The following is a 16,953-nucleotide window of genomic DNA, read 5'->3' as shown; positions in this document are numbered from 1 at the left end:
TAATAATCTTCTTTCCTTGTTAAGTGTATAATACATAATGGGTTGCATACGCTGTGGGTAGAAATCAATTCTTTATATATTTACATCAAACTAAAGCTGAAGATTTTCAAATATGTCAATGTCATTACTGTCAAAATATCTCTAGTTCATGTTTTCAAGCAAAAAATTGACTATTCTGAAACATTATAAGTTTCAAACAAATTAGTGAAAGCATTTTCTTTTAATAAAAAAATGTGTTTAAATTGGTGACTTACTTAACAATAATTTGATAAATATTAAGTTAACATAATAATTACGTGTATACTGTTGTTTTCATTAAAAAGCATGTGAACAGTGAATTTGAGTTAATAGGAAGATCTGTAAATATTTTTTCCTCAGAGCAATATACAAATTCATATTTATGTATAGATTCCAGCTTTGACACACTGAGAAGTCGAAGAGCAATGCAAGCTAAAAGAAGGTATTTACTGGTTTTTGTAGTTGCCTTCTTAGCTTTTTGGTATTTTGGTGGATACCATTTACGACGTAATCAAGATATAAACATTAACATAGATAACCTTCCTAACTATGTTAGTATGAATGTGATAGACACTGGATATTTAGTTACAGGAAGAAGACTCTTTGAAAACTCTAAGAATTGTAGAATGGAAACATGCTTTGATTTTAGTAAATGTCAAAAGGATTTCAAAGTTTATGTATATCCTCAGGAGGACAGCAGTGTGCCTAGTCCGTCCTATTTAAAACTGCTCAATGTCCTATTAGAATCTAGATATTATACTGCCAATCCTAGAGAAGCTTGCATTTTTATACTGAGTATTGACACATTAGATAGAGATCGCTTAAGTAATGATTATGTTCGTAATATGCAGAATAAACTACAGCACTTACCTCATTGGAATAGTGGTCTAAACCATGTAATATTTAATTTGTATTCAGGTACTTGGCCCAATTATACTGAGAATGATTTAGATTTTGATTATGGAAAGGCAATATTAGCTAAAGCTAGTATGTCAGAGAGCCATGTACGTGTTGGCTTTGATGTAAGCATACCTTTATTTCATAAAATTCATCCAGCAAAAGGTGGAGAACCGGGAGCTTCTTCGGCAAATAATTATCCATTAGAAAAAACATATCTTCTAGCATTTAAAGGAAAAAGATATGTGCATGGGATTGGTTCTGATACAAGAAATTCTTTGTATCACTTACATAATAGAAAAGATATTATTATGGTTACGACTTGCAGACATGGCAAAAGTTGGAAAGATATGAAAGATGAGAGGTGTGATGAGGATAACAAAGAATATGATAAGTATGTTTTTTTCAATATTCAGTGATTTTATTACTGCAAAATAAATAATTGAATATACACTAAAAATTCATATATTATATAGGCCACGCTTTTACTCAAATTTAAGTACAATCCATAAAGTTGTTTTTTTAATATAGAAAAAGAATGTTTTGATTTTGTGCTAATATCATAGCAGTAATTTATTTGTAAATGATTTCATTGAAATAACAATTTTGTTGCTAAGTGAAAATTTTAAATATTTGATTAAGTGCTTTTTCAATTGTTGAATGCTACTAAATTGTCAAATAGAATGAACAATGTATTATTTTCAGTAAAGTCTATTCTGGCTGATAAAATTTATCTAACCAGTATAAAAGCATTATAATTGGTTTATAAAATTTTGTAGTTGATGAACAAAACAATAGGTTACCTTAAGCTGGAAAATATCTCTTCAAACCTCCCAACACAACTTAACATTCAGTTGTCATGAAAATTATAAAAAATTGGGTATTTTTCAGTTACCAATAATTTAAGTTTCATAGAAAACAATGTGTCATTGATACATAGAATATTTATTTTATGCATTCTTAAGAGCTTTTGGGTAAATTTTAGCTTAGCAAGATATCATATGAAATAGGAAGAAATATTTCCACAGCTTTGGTAAACTATTAACCATCTTGATTAATTTACATTCTAGTGTCTTGAATCCATATTTTGTCTTGGCATATAGTGACAATGTAGGTAGTAGGTGTTCCATCTCATCCATTTAAAGAGTCACATTTATCTTTTAATACTAAGTTTACAAAATAATGTTAAACTTTTAGAAGTCTTTTTAATTTAATAGTTAGTATTGCAAGAGTTTATTATTTATGAAACTTCTAAGTTGAGATAAAAACCCAGAAGTTCTACAAAATATGAATTATCTAAGAAAGTTCTTCATCATGCAAAATAGTAACCCTTTCATAATTATCCAATTGTTCCTTATACATATTCCTTATAATTATTCAAGATGTCAAACTTATTCAAGAAACTTAACAATTTAGAGTATTCAGTTTAGTACTGATACGAAAATTTAAATTTTAGTGATAATTGGTGAGCTGATTACATAGTAAATTTCTCTTTTCTCCTCAAGCAACTAAACAGTTAAACAATATATATCATATAAAGATACGTCATTTCAAATGAAATCTCAAAATCATATATTTGGAAATGTTATAGTATTCCACAGGTGTGATATATCTTGTGTAAAACGTTTGACTTAAGTTTTCAATTGATTTGACTGCTTTGTCTTATTTAATATATTTTATTTTTCTAGATATGATTATGAAACTTTGCTCCAAAATTCCACATTTTGTTTAGTTCCAAGAGGTAGAAGATTGGGATCTTTTAGATTTTTGGAAGCCCTTCAAGCTGGTTGTATTCCTGTGCTCTTGTCAAATAGTTGGGCATTGCCGTTTTCTCAAGTCATTGACTGGAATAAAGCTGCAGTTTGGGCAGATGAAAGATTATTACTACAGGTAATTCAATTACAAAGGAATTTATGTATCCATAATTAAAACTTAAAACAAAATTATGACTGAGAACTGAATACTAATCCAAAATTAGTAATAAGTCAAAATCTTCATTCATTTCAAATGAATGAAAAAAATAAATAAATGGGGTTATTTTTTTCTGGCAATTTCACATAATACTTTCAACTATTACTTCATGAGTGGATAATAAGAACATCTATAAATTTGTTTTGTTATATGAGAAAATATATTTGTCAGAAAAGTGATTCATTTATATTTAGAAATTTTTTGGCTTGACCAATGTTATTTCTTAAAAATGCTAAATTGATGTACTTAATCGAATAACTGCATATACTTTCCAATTCTGATCAATTTATCTTTTATAACAATTTTTGATATTCTCAAAAATAAATAACTTTCCATTGAGTGAAAGTATATTTTTCATATACTGCTAAAATATTTGACATCTGGTGATTTTATCTTTGATTTTACATCATGTAGTACTTTTCAAAAACAAATATTTATAATTTCCTAAAATTAATAGTGAAACAGTTTCTCATATTATTCTTAAGTACATAAAAAATTTCATAGGTCCCCAATTTAAATTATATTTATTTTAACAGAGTAATTTTTTCTATATGTGATTAAATTTGTTTTTTTTCCACAGGTACCTCATATCATACGTTCACTCTCACCTAAAAAAATTCTCCAGCTTCGCCAACAAACCCAAGTTCTTTATGATAGGTATTTTTCTTCCATCGAAAAAATAGTTCATACTACATTAGAAATAATACGCGAAAGACTTCCTAAGCAACCTATCAGAGATGGAACAGCATGGAATAACTTTCCAGGGGCCTTGGTAACTCTCTCCACCTATTCAGATTCCGCCGATGATTTTCCTTTTCATGTAGAAAAAGATGAGAGATTGAGTTTCACGGCAGTAATATACTGTCAATTAGGAGTGCCATTAGTAGTAAACTCGCCACTTTACAGACTTGTAACTAATGTGGGGAGGAGTAAATATTTATCTAAAATATTGATAGTTTGGTCAAACGAAAAGCGTACATCGAATAGAAACAGATGGCCAAGTTTACCTTTACATATTCCTTTGCATATTATCCAGCCTAGTGCTAATTCCAATATAGGAAGTGAGGCCAAATCCAGTATATCTCAAAGATTTTTTACTCATAGGGAAATTGAAACTGAGGCAATATTATCTTTAGATGAAGATACTATTTTGACGACAGAAGAAATTGATTTTGCATTTATAGTTTGGAAACAATTTCCTGATAGAATTGTGGGATATCCAGGAAGATCCCATTATTGGGATGATTCCAAATCAACTTGGGGATATACTTCCAAGTGGACCAATGATTACTCTATTGTGTTAACAGGAGCTGCTTTTTATCATAGATACTATAACTACCTTTATACAGAATGGCTAAGCCCTCTGTTACACAAAACTGTAGAACAAAGCCAAAACTGTGAAGATATATTAATGAATTTTTTAGTTAGCCATGTTACTCGTAGACCTCCAATTAAAGTTACTCAAAGGAAACAATACAAAGAGCAGCCCAGTGCAGGTGGCTGGTCGCCTTGGAATGATCCAGATCACTTTATCCAAAGACAGACATGTTTGAATACTTTCGCAGCTGTTTTTGGCTACATGCCACTTTTGAGATCAAATTTACGACTTGATCCAGTACTTTTCAAAGATCCCGTGTCTAATAAAAGGAAAAAATATAGAAAAATCGAACTTGTGGGTAGTTAGTATTGGATATACGAATCTATAGATTTGTAGAATGTTATAAATTCTACAATGCTATTTTATCAAATGAACATAATCATTTTATAATAGTTGGGTTGTGGGCATTTTCTTGCAGATATTGTTTCATTCATTAATTTTACTTCTTCAATTATTGGTTCTAATGAATTTTCATTGATTTGTAAGTTGATTAGTTTTCTAGTTATATGTCAATTTATTTGGACGTTTTCTAAAAAGGATAATTTTGATAATACGAATGTATTCTATGTATGACTCCAGTTGAAAACTCATAAAACCAAAGTTTGTTTTTAAATATTTTTGTTGATACCTTTTTAACAGATATTGGATAGGGAAAATTATTCTTATGTAATAAATATATTAGCAATGGTTTACAGATAATTCTGCAGTTTCATATTACTGTAGATGTCATGGTAAGATGGCATCATAATTAATGGAATTTATATAATTTTATATTATCATTGTTCCATGAGCGTATATTCTAAACAATATAAGTTGTTGATTTACTCATCACTCTGTACATTAAAAATTGAATATTGAATTTTAATTATTTACTTAGTCTGATATCCTTTCAGATTCTCACACTTATACCGGTTGTAAAAGATATTAAATATGACTAGTTTTCTGCTTGTAGTTGTTAATTTGCTCTTTGAAATTGAATTTTTATGTTTCATATCTTATTTTTTATATGTTTAATGTTGTAATTTGTTTATAAAAATTGTGATATAAGAAAATAAAACAATATTTGCCATATCATTTTGATGGAGGGCTAATTAGAAGCTGTTATTACGAACTATACAAATTTTTATTCAAATAATTTCATTTATCACAGATTTGTTTCGAAGAATTATATGAAAATATTGCAAATATGTTTTTTGACGAAGAACTAGTCCAAAAATGTGTTGTTCACACACTCTTCTTGATTTGAGAATACGCTTTTTACAAAAAATTTTCAATCTACCACGTTAATGGAAAATTTGCGATGCAATTCAATACTTTAGAAGGTAAATAGTTTCAGGAACAATTGTTTCTTCTCAGAAAACGTATTTCTTTGAACAGGAAAGTTTAATTAGTGCATATTTTTGTTTTTTGTTAGTAATCTTTCAATATATTATAATTCTACCATATATTTTTATATATTTTGTTATACTATATATTTATATGTACCACTTTATTTACCAAATGTATATTTTATAATATAATTATGCATAAGAAAGATGTTGGATTTACCAAAAAATGTTGGATAAAGTTTTTTAAATAACTCAAGCCCTCTGCATATTTTTTAGAAAATACACCTTAATATATTTTATGTTATTTATAATCTGTTAAATTACAGATAAATTACAGGAACGTTTTTATAACAAAAATGAATTAAAGGAATAAATATTTTATTGATCTCTTTTGATTAGATGTTTGTATTCCTTCTTCTATTTGACAGCATCCAAGTCTTTTATAAAAAGCTAATACGGAATCACGGGAATAATGCTTGAGTTTATCTTGATTATCCAGTTTTTTCTTGTCTGTAACGCTTATTAGATATCTCCAGAAAAAAAAGTTTAAAGATGATAAAACAAGAGTGACTGACTACTCTATTGTGCCTCTTTTTAAAATCCAACTTCCAAGTATATTCGAACAGCAACACTATAGTATGGTGAAGCACTATCGTGCTGGAACCAAATGTTATCAACTGGATTTCTTGCTAGAACAATACTTGAGTTCATTCAAGCTGTCTTCTACAAGCAATGGTTATGTTTTTAATTTTAAACTGTCTTTATATTCTAAGGTTGACTGCCCATGTAGGATTAGACATCCTAAGGAGATTTCCTATCGATCTATTTATAGCCGTTTTCTATTTATCTAAAAATTGCATTGCCATTTTATTTTTTCTGCTATTTTTCTCTGTAAATCTCTCACTTTTACGTTTTCTTTGCTAATATTCATACTCTTTAAATTCATATTGACCTGATCATTCCCATCTTATATTTGGTCTTTCCTCTGTATACAACTGGTTTCCAATTTGTTCTTTCCTCAGTGTATCCTCTTTATTTCTTCTATAAGTGTGTTTATCATCCTAATCTGCTTGGTCTAATGAATTTCACCATGTCTTTTCCATTAGTTTTTTCACCCATTTTATTATTCATTAATCTCATTTGTATCTCCTTTTTTAGCTGAACTGAAAGTTTTATTCTGAACATCCTCAATTTATTTTCTTGGGTTCTTTTCTTACATTAGCGAATTTATACAGGGTGTACTGTTTAAAAATATAATGATAACAGTTTTTTGTAGACCTAGCAGATATAATAATCAAAATGTTATTGATTTTAGATCTCTTTTGTTTCAAAATTAGTTTTTTATCTTTTTTTAAAAAAATTATCAAAAAAGGGACCTAAAATCAAGAATATTTAGAAACATATATATATATATATATATATATATATATATATATATATATATATTGATGCATCTAAATGTTCTTGATTTTAGGTCTCTTCTGTTTTAAAATTAGTTTTTTTTGATAGCTTTTATATATATATATATATATATATATATATATATATATATATATATATATATATATATATATATATATATATATATAATCTTCAATTTATTATTTCTTAAACCTATGTTTATGTTTCTAAATCGTCGTGATTGTAAGTCTTTTATTATCATATTATCATACTTTGATAAAGACTGAAAGTATTCGAAACGTCAAATTTTTAAGTGTATTTCATTATTTATAAAAAAACAGAAGAGACCAAAAATAAAGATGACTTAGAAGCATATGTATATATAAATTGAACCGTCGAGAATTTTTAAAATTCCAACGCGGTTCAATCCGTGAACCTAGTTCTTTTGTTGTTCAAAATCCTGCCGCGGAAACCTTTACGAATATATATATATATATATATATATATACATATATATATATATACATATATATATATATATATATATATATACATATATATATATATATATATATATATATATATATATATATATATATATATATATATATATTATAATACATTGGGCGGTTTCTTATTGAGAACGTGGCAATAAAGCACCAAAGTGAACTAACTTTATTATATTTTCCGAGCTTTCGAATACTTATGTATGCATCGTCTGGGAAGTAATTAAGATTTTAGATGGTTTTAAGTTGTATTAACTTATTCTTGTAAAAATTTTTAAATTCATTGGATTCAAAATTCAATATTCAAAGTGACATTGATGGAATCAATGGTTATAAATTTTTACAAGAATTAATACAATTCAAAATCATCGAAAATCTTAATTAATTATTTCCCATGAATACATAAGTATTCGAAATATATTGAAGTTAGTCCACTTTGCTGTTCCCTTGCCGCTTTCCCAATCAGAAACCTCTCATAATATAGCTGTCAAAGACTTCGTTACAATACAATACAATATATATATATATATATATATATATATATATATATATATATATATATATATATATATACATATATATATATATATATATATATATATATATATATATATAATTTTGTACAATTTTTTATGTAAGGATTTTTTGTCAAGAAATTGAGTCAATAAAACGGCTTTTGATATTGATAACATTTTAATTTGTACATCACCTTTTCGACTTTGCTAATAATGCAAATAATAAAATGTTAGATTAATCTAATTCTTGAATAAAATAGGGTTATGAAGTAATGCACAAAATTCATGGAACGTACTATGTTCATTCTTGAAAAATATGTAAATTCCGCGTCTTTTGACGTAAGTCAAAAAAAAAATAGAATGTCAAATTTGTCAAAGTTTTGCCTTCATCTATTTTTTTAACAGGAAGCTAGATTTTCAACATTATTTGTTTCAACTAACTTTTTTGCTTTATAAAAAAATTATTCAAGTCATTGGGGTCATTTAGGAAAAAAACGATAAAATTGATAAAAACGGAAATGAACTTCTCAAACTATGTTTTTTCACTATGTGACATATGCCAAGAAAAATTTAACCCTGATATACACAATTTTCGATCATCTTCGTAGTTATACGAGTCATTTCATGTCTAATTCGTTCATTTAAGTCCAAACGTCTGTCCGAATCATCTTCTAAGATTTCGTTAACTAGTTGAAGTTTGTATTATGAGTGCAGTTTTTTTCTTTAAAACTACTAAAAACGACTAACATTTTGTTGTGAAGCAATTTCCGTTGTAGTTGCTTCTAAATTCTAATGGCAACAAAATATCTAGCTTTGTATCCTCGATTATTCCTAGTTTTCCAGATTTTGGATTATCCCTCATTATTTCTTAATTTTCTCTCAGTATTTTTTTATATAACCGCATTTTTTTTATTACTTTGTAATAACTCTGTATATATTCATCTTTAAATAATCTTCTAGATTGTTAGATGATAGTTTATTTATTCCCTACGACGTTATTACTAGACAGAGGAGTTCAGTGATGAAAGCGAACATTAATATTATTATATTATATTATTATAATATAAACTTTGGTTTGTGCTATAGGAGCAGCTTCCATATTAAGGGTTATAGCACAACTTAATATAAATATAGATACTGTTCTTTTTCGGTTATGTAGATGATTGCATTACTGCCGTACCAAAGAATCAAATTGAAAATATAAATAAAAAATTCAATTCTTGTCATAAAAAACTTCAATTCACAATTGATATAGAACAAAACAATAGAATTTATTTTCTTGATGTCACATTATATAAAATTAACAAAAACCTAAGAACAGAATGGTATACGAAACCAACTTTATTCTTAAGATATTTGAACTTCAATTTATGTCATCCTATGTCACAAAGAAGATCAGTGATTATAAGTTTAATAGATCTACCCCATTGTCAGATCTTGAATGTAGATGCTTAGCTATTCAAAAGCCAAAATTTGCATTGAAAGAAAATAATGATTCAGATAAATGATAAATAACATATTCAAGAAAAGGATAAATAGATACCATAATCACTTAAGAATAAAAACAGAAATTGAACATCGAAACATATGTGTAGAGACTTTCCCAACAACTATCTAATTATTTCAATAAATAACCAGAATAAGTAATATTATATACCAAGTACCTTGTAATGATTGTGACGCTGTAAGCCAGCGGCTGTCTGCATAGGGCAGACATCTCAGTATTTAGAAAATAGACTAAGAGGTCATCAATACCATAAATAAAATAAAACTCCATTAACGAACCACGAAAAATCAAAAAACATATATTCAACTATAAAGATTAAAAAATTCTTGAAACGAAATCAAATAGACGAAATTATATTCATGATGTAGGTAATATAATTAGGTAAATTGTCAGTGTCAAATCATATTTTGATAAAGAACAAAGTAGGTCGAAACTTCAATTTTCTGATGTTATTTTAAACTGATTTTTATAAAAGAAGAGACTTAAAATCAAGACAAATTTATTATCACGAAAAACGTATAAAAAGGTCTAAGAAGTAAAAAGAAAAAGAAAAACATTAGATAATAATATTGTAAGGGGTACTGAGAAGAATGTGAGAAACCAAAAGTTTCAATTAATCTCCTTTGTCTTTAAAACTTCCTGACAATACAGCACTCGAAGTATTGGGTTTTTCATAGTATTCATGTACACAAAAATAAACCCAAATCATAGTTATATTTTCCGCCACTGGCTGTGCAAGTATTCAGGACGTACCGTTGTTATTATTATTATTTTATTATACATGTAAACATGCGCTAGTTCGCTAATGTTGAAATGAATTAAATTAAATATGAAATATTAATTTATTTATATAATTATAACATAATTCATGTAGTTTTTCAATATTTAAAAAATATATTTTTATTTATCTAGTGGAATATAAAAATACAATTTTTTTAATGACGTTGAATTGAGTAGTTGATGGACCTCTGCTCTGGGACAAGAATTAAAAGCTACCAGTTTTATTTGTGAATTACACTAAATTCAGAGGATGTAATTAAAAATGATAGAGATATTTTGAAAGATAGCAGTGTATATGTGTATTAATAAGAAAAAGTTGAGCCAAAATCACATGTTACTCATGACTACAATGAAAACAATTGTAGCTTGCTATCAAATAATGATGCTTCAACTATCTCTGATATAAATGGCGATACGACAAGTACAGATGGACACAATGTTTGACATATTAGATGCTGTTTCAAAAAGAAATATCTCGTTTTTTGTTGGCTGTGATAAGCATAAGAAAGAATTAACGAAAAAGATCATTAATAATTTCTTAATGATGCGAGGACATTTTTTTTAAATTATATTGATGATAAAAATTATTTATCACTTTTATATAAATATTTAATTGAGTTTTTGAATATTTAACATGTTTTTCTTTGTATCTATTTTAATAAATAACATGTTTGACAATAATTTTTTAATTATTTTTTTTATCAATTATGTTTATCGTAATAATGAAGAATAGGCAACATTTGATAATTTTTAAAAATATTTTAGTTTCTGAGAGTATTTTTTTGAGAGAGATGTCAATAGCAACAAGACTTTACGCGTAAGAATTTAAACGAGTACTTCTTGAAAAATGGCGCTCTCTACCGGCAAAAAAAATCTGTCCCCTATATTGAGACCATTCGTTCAGACTCCTTATATCTATAATTCGTGATACAGCATATCATAACTCACAATAGATTTGAATAAATAACCAAGGGACACAAACAATGCAAATGATGAAAATACTATTGAAAACTCCACTTATATTTGTATATTACAGAAAATTACAATCTCGAAAAAAATTATATACCCACTAAAAACTTCTAAAAGATTAGTAGTTAGGTATTGTTCTAGATGACATAAGAAAGAATTATCCCAATTATCATAAACTAGTGTTTGTTTGTGGGTAGTATAATAACTTTCGATTGTTTGGTCGTTCCATGTATGTACATAATTTAACTCAAGATCTATGTCAGTACATATTAATAGCAAATAAGTTTTGTAAGAAAAATGCAAATATAACATGGCAATCGGCCCGTTATGTTTTATTTTATTTATATAATATTTTTCCTATGTCGTTTATTAATTATTGTGGAGCAGTAATTTTAATTCTGAAGGTAGCTGGTTGAATAATTTTTTGGCATTCAAGGTGTTGGAATTTTTCACCAAATCAGAGGTGGGTGTGGTTAAGTAGATGTCCAAATTTTTTCTTCTAGTGGGGTGACCATGAATTATGAAAGTGTTTGGGAACCAACCACACGGATTTTTAAATGAAAAGAGCGGGGAGAGTTGAAATTTTGTATTTTTTAAAATACAATTCGCAATTCGTTCTACTACCTAAGCCATAACGAATAACGTAACGAATAGCTCTTTTTTGTAATTTGAAAATAGATGGGAAGTGGTGCAAACTACAAAACCCCCAGAAAGGTAAACCATAGCGAAGATGCGAATCGAGGAAAGAGTAGTAAGTTGTTAAGGCAGTATCAGAATCGAACTGTTTAGACACAGATTTAATGGCAAAACAAGCAAAGGATGATTTTGAAGGACACCGTCAATATGTAGACCAAGAAACTTGATCGAATTTGAAAATCGTATTGCCATTGTTGATTTGTAGAGGCTGTAAAACTCCTTTGTGAATTGAATTACCATTAATTGGTAAGTCTGTGACATCATTAATGAATACCAAAACAAGGACCTAAAACTGAACCCTGAGATACACCACTGCCAACTGCCAAATTACTCGAAACTTTACTTTTAGCTCGTACCATTTGTTTTCTACATTCAATGTAAGATACAAACCATTTTAAAGGTAACACCTGGGATACGATAATACTCTAGTTTGTTAATCAGAATATACTAGACCATACAATCGAAGATCTTAGCGAAATTACAAAAAACCGAAGCCGTATATAATTTATAACACATTAAGCTCATTAAGCATATACCTCACATTAAGTGAGGTATATATTTCATCAAGAACAGAAGACATAGCGTCATTAGGGCATTTATTAGGTAGGAAAGCAAATTGTTGAGCTTTCAAATTTTTAGGTTTAAAAAGAAAAGGCAATAGACGGTTTTTCATTAGTCTTTCCAAATGTTGGATGTTTAAACAGCCCTTGTTTATATACATTCTCATTTAAGTAACCCCAGAAGAAATAATCTAAATGGGATAAATCTGTGACCTAGTTGGCCAAAAAATTCTTGAATATATGTCTTATTGCCAACTTCGTCCTGCTGATGTCATATTTGTTGCAGTTCATGTATAGCTAGATCATCTATAAAATGATCAATTGAGTTTATAACTTTGGATATCTTTGTGAGGACATGTATTCTCAAAAAAAGAGGACTCAATTATTTTATCTTTGTGAATGCCCACCAAACATTTTTTAAAAAAATATTGATCGCGAGTTTAAATCGTGAAGTTAGGGTTGTTGTCACTTCACCATCTTATTTGAATTAAATTTAGCTTTATCTGAAGACATTAGTTTTCTATCTATGAAAGACCGTCTTCATTTTTTTCTTAGTTGAGAAAAAAAATTCTATTCTCCTATCTCTAGGTTTTGGTAAATGAATAAATTTCGGTTATATCCGTCAAACTTATTCTCGTTTTTGAAATGGTACTTTTAACTACATTTTACAGCAACAATTCCCTCGCAGAGAATATTCAGAATTTTGCATTGTAGCATCACATCACACTTCGTCGTCCCACGTGTAACTGGTTTTTCATGCTTGTTTTCATATTTATTTTCAACATCTCCTTCTTCTTCTTCTTCTTCTTCCTGCTGTGTATAGGCATCATTGCCTGTTTTTCTTCACATCATTGCCTCTGCTCAGTCACCTGGGAGGTTGTCACTCCATCTTTTCCTAGGTCTTCCAAGGCTTCTTTGTCCTGCTGGTGATTTGTCCCTTGATATTTTTACAATTCGTTCTTCCGTCATGCGGTCAATGTGCTCATTCCATTTTATCTTTCTATCCAGTACCCAGTCATTGATATTATCTATCCCGCATGTTCGTCTTATGTTTTCACTCCTTTCTCTATCCATTAGTGTTCTTCCCGCTATTCTTCGAACTATTTTCATTTCTGTAGTCTCCAATATCCGACTTCTTTATTTCCCATTTTGTATCCTCTTAGTTTGCGTACTTGTTTTATGATTTCATCCATCACTATGTTAAATAGGAGCGGACTGAGAGAGTCCCCTTGTCTAATGCCCCTATTTGCAGGTATCTGTTCAGTTGGGTCATCATTTATTTTTGCTTGGATCGTATTTTTTGAGTACATATTTTCGATTATTTTAATGACATTATATGGTATCTGTCTATCATAGAGAAGGTGTATTATGTCTTTTAATTGTATTCGATCGAAGGCCTTCTGCAAGTCAAGGAAACTCATGAAGGCCGGTCGATTATATTCGATCTATTTTTCCGTTATTTGTCTTATGACAAATATTGCGTCGGTGCAGGATCTTCCCGATCTGAAACCCTGTTGTTCATCTGCTAGTGAGATACATTCATTTATTTTATTTGTTATTATCTTTGTGGTTAATTTCAGCGTTGTGCATAGTAGATTTATTCGTCTATAGTTCTCGGGCATTTTTTTATTTCCCTTTTTAAATAGTGGAATCGTAATGCTATTTCTCCACTCATCTGGTATTCTGTGTTGGGCAAATATTTTTTTGATTAGGGTTGTTAGTTGTTGGTTTAGATTCTCTCCTCCATATTTAAATAATTCGTTGGCGATGTTATCCGGACCTGTGTATTTCTATTTGGTACAGATTGGGTAGATATTTAATTATCCCTAGTGGTAGTAGCGTACGGTTGCTAATAATATTGGCAGAGTTTGGTATTTTAATTTTCTATATATGGCTACCCATAATGGTTGAATTCGTCTGTCTAAATTTTTAAATGATTTTTTCAACTTTTTTTCTTCTTAGACCTTTTTATACATTTTTAGTGATTACTTGTTGTATTGTATTAGAAAACAACATGTTATTTTAAACCGATTTCCATCAGGGCCGGATTAAGCTGGGGGCTTGGGGGGGCTATAGCCCCGGGCCCCAGGTTCAAGAGGGCCCCATAATTTGGAAATCATTCTGTATTTTTTGATGTGTTGATACCACAGATCTAACGTATTGATATTATTTTGTGAATTTTTCCGGGTTTTCGAATCCCTAAGGGGGCCCCGTCATTATTTTAGCCCCGGGCCTTATAAATCTTAATTCGGCCCTGATTTCCATAGAAAAGACAACGAAAATCAAGACAAATTATCACGGAAAATTTTTTAAACGTATAGTTCTGTTAAATTCGTGACCGAAAATTATATTATTAAGTTATTTAATGTGCATAAATCAACATTATTGGAGCTTCTCACCTTCTCGTGCGCATACTGACAAAACGTTTATCTTTTGGTTTTCCGTATAAGTTAAGGAAGAAAGCCGTAAGTAAGTCCATATTCTTATTGGCTGTTCTTAGCACTTCGTTTTGTGTGCTGTTAGGGTAATTCAAGCATTTTTCCATATACAACTCACTGTTGATAATTTTAAGGTCCATGCTTCCACTCCATATAAAAACACCATTCAAATATTGCACTTCACCGTTCTTAGTCTTTGCGTTTGCTATTCTTCCCACACCTGGATTCAGTTGGTTCTTTATTATAGAACCCAAGTACAAGAATTTGTGCACCTTTTTCATTTTTCCTGTTATTTTTATTCCATAAAGATCACCTTTTACTGTATTTTGAAATTTGAAAAATTCTTAGCGTACTATAGAACCAAACAAAATTTCAATGTCAAAATATTTTATTACTTAACATATTCTCCTCTTAATTGTATACATTTATTACAACGAACCTGCAACGTCTCTAGAGCTTTCAAAAAAATGTTTTTGCTCTGCAAACCAGACCTCCACAGCTTTTATTACCTCCACGTTGGGAGAAAATTTACGATCTTTTAAATTTTTTTTCAGTTGAGGAAAGAGATGATAGTCGGACGGAGCCAAATCTGGTGAATAAGGGGGGTGTTCTAGTAATTCAAATCGAGCACAGATCGAACGCGACGCATCTACCGTTGCACGCTTTTGGTCAACATTCAAACATTTGGAAATGCATTTTGCAACAATTTTTCTCATGTCTAAATTGTATGAAATATTCAGTGCTTCAGATATCCGTTTTAGCCCAATTCGACTGTCTGATAAAATCATGTCATGGACTGCATCGATATTTTTGGGGACTGGCACAGAAACTGACCTTCCCGATCGGTCATCGTATTCAATGGAAAATTTACCTCTTTTGAGGTTTGCAGTACGGTCGCATACGAAGCACATTGAACACCAAGGGTATTAAGCATATCTTCGTAAATCTGCTTACCTCTTAACCCTTTTAAATACAGATACTCGATGATGGCTCGATTTTCACAATTTCGGTGGACATCTTTTTTCTTTTAATTTATTACGTAACTTTGGTTTTCTTTTTTGACGTCAAACTTTACACTGACACTTCTAATAAGTTATTGTTCGTTACTATGGTAACGCAATATTTTGTTTATGCATGGAACTGGTCTAGGCTAACTAGTTATCAATACATCCTCATATATTGAATGAAATTATTGTCAAAGTACAACCTCGTTGTATATTTCTTTCTCTGGTAATGTTATTTCCAATTATTTCCTTATTGAACTTCACGAGGCACATTACGACATACTTTCTCTGATCTTGACACATTTAGAGCAAAGAGATCATATCTAGTACCGAGTGCATTTTTCACTCCAGACTTTCCAAGATTATCTTCGCATTTGAGATTTTGTTGTCTAGTAGCATGAGGCAAAGTGTGACTCTATGCTGAACATTTAGTTGCATTGAGATTTTTCAGAACTATGACAAATGCAGACCTGTCCCAGTTCGAAAGTATCTTCTCAATATCGTAAAACGCACTAATAAGTTTCACCAGTAATTTGATGTTATCTTTCTCGATCATTTTAAATAATATTGCAGATATTCCCTGTAGCCCAAAAGTTTTCTTTATTTAGTTATCTTTATCAAGTGCTCCACATCCAACTTCAGTATACTTGTTCCGTTAAAGCAGTTTTCCCGTAACTCAGTGTGACCTTTCTGTCATCCTCGTCAAAAAAATTGATATACATTATCAATGATATATTTATTTGCAAATCCTATACCAGTATATCTTCAAAACTACTACGACCCCTTCGTTGTGTATAAAGATTTTTTAATCAAGTATTTCGATTAATATAATACACAAATTAAGTTTTATTATGTATTAATACCACTGTTCCTCGGTTGTTCTGATTTAATAGTGGGCGACAACCTTGCAGTTGACAGTTATATTCGTTACATGACGATTATACGTACGTACGTTTTAAGACGTTGTCATATTGCTGGTGTATAT

The 16,953-nt window shown here is 29.5% G+C and overlaps 1 protein-coding gene across 1 annotated transcript; it reads left to right on the top strand.

Moving 5' to 3' along the window:
* The first annotated feature begins 106 nt into the window (after window positions 1–106).
* On the top strand, window positions 107–6,958 carry LOC130450730 (exostosin-1). Its single transcript, XM_056789313.1, has 3 exons — window positions 107–1,309; window positions 2,604–2,805; window positions 3,467–6,958. Exons 1-3 carry the CDS (start codon window positions 444–446, stop codon window positions 4,568–4,570), a joined length of 2,172 nt encoding a protein of 723 aa, XP_056645291.1. The 5' UTR covers window positions 107–443; the 3' UTR covers window positions 4,571–6,958.
* Window positions 6,959–16,953: the final 9,995 nt, after the last annotated feature.

This window comes from Diorhabda sublineata, chromosome X (genome assembly GCF_026230105.1).
Source record: "Diorhabda sublineata isolate icDioSubl1.1 chromosome X, icDioSubl1.1, whole genome shotgun sequence".
Lineage (NCBI taxonomy): Eukaryota > Metazoa > Arthropoda > Insecta > Coleoptera > Chrysomelidae > Diorhabda > Diorhabda sublineata.
The sequence above is the reverse complement of the archived record's forward strand: the minus strand, read 5'-3'. Positions and strand labels throughout refer to the sequence as shown.

Excerpts from the sequence above, each read along its gene's own strand:
- LOC130450730 (XM_056789313.1), top strand. The coding sequence starts at position 444 with ATGCAAGCTAAAAGAAGGTATTTACTGGTTTTTGTAGTTGCCTTCTTA. Across the intron at positions 1,310-2,603 it reads GATAACAAAGAATATGATAA|ATATGATTATGAAACTTTGC; the intron begins GTATGTTTTTTT and ends TTATTTTTCTAG. Across the intron at positions 2,806-3,466 it reads ATGAAAGATTATTACTACAG|GTACCTCATATCATACGTTC; the intron begins GTAATTCAATTA and ends TTTTTTCCACAG.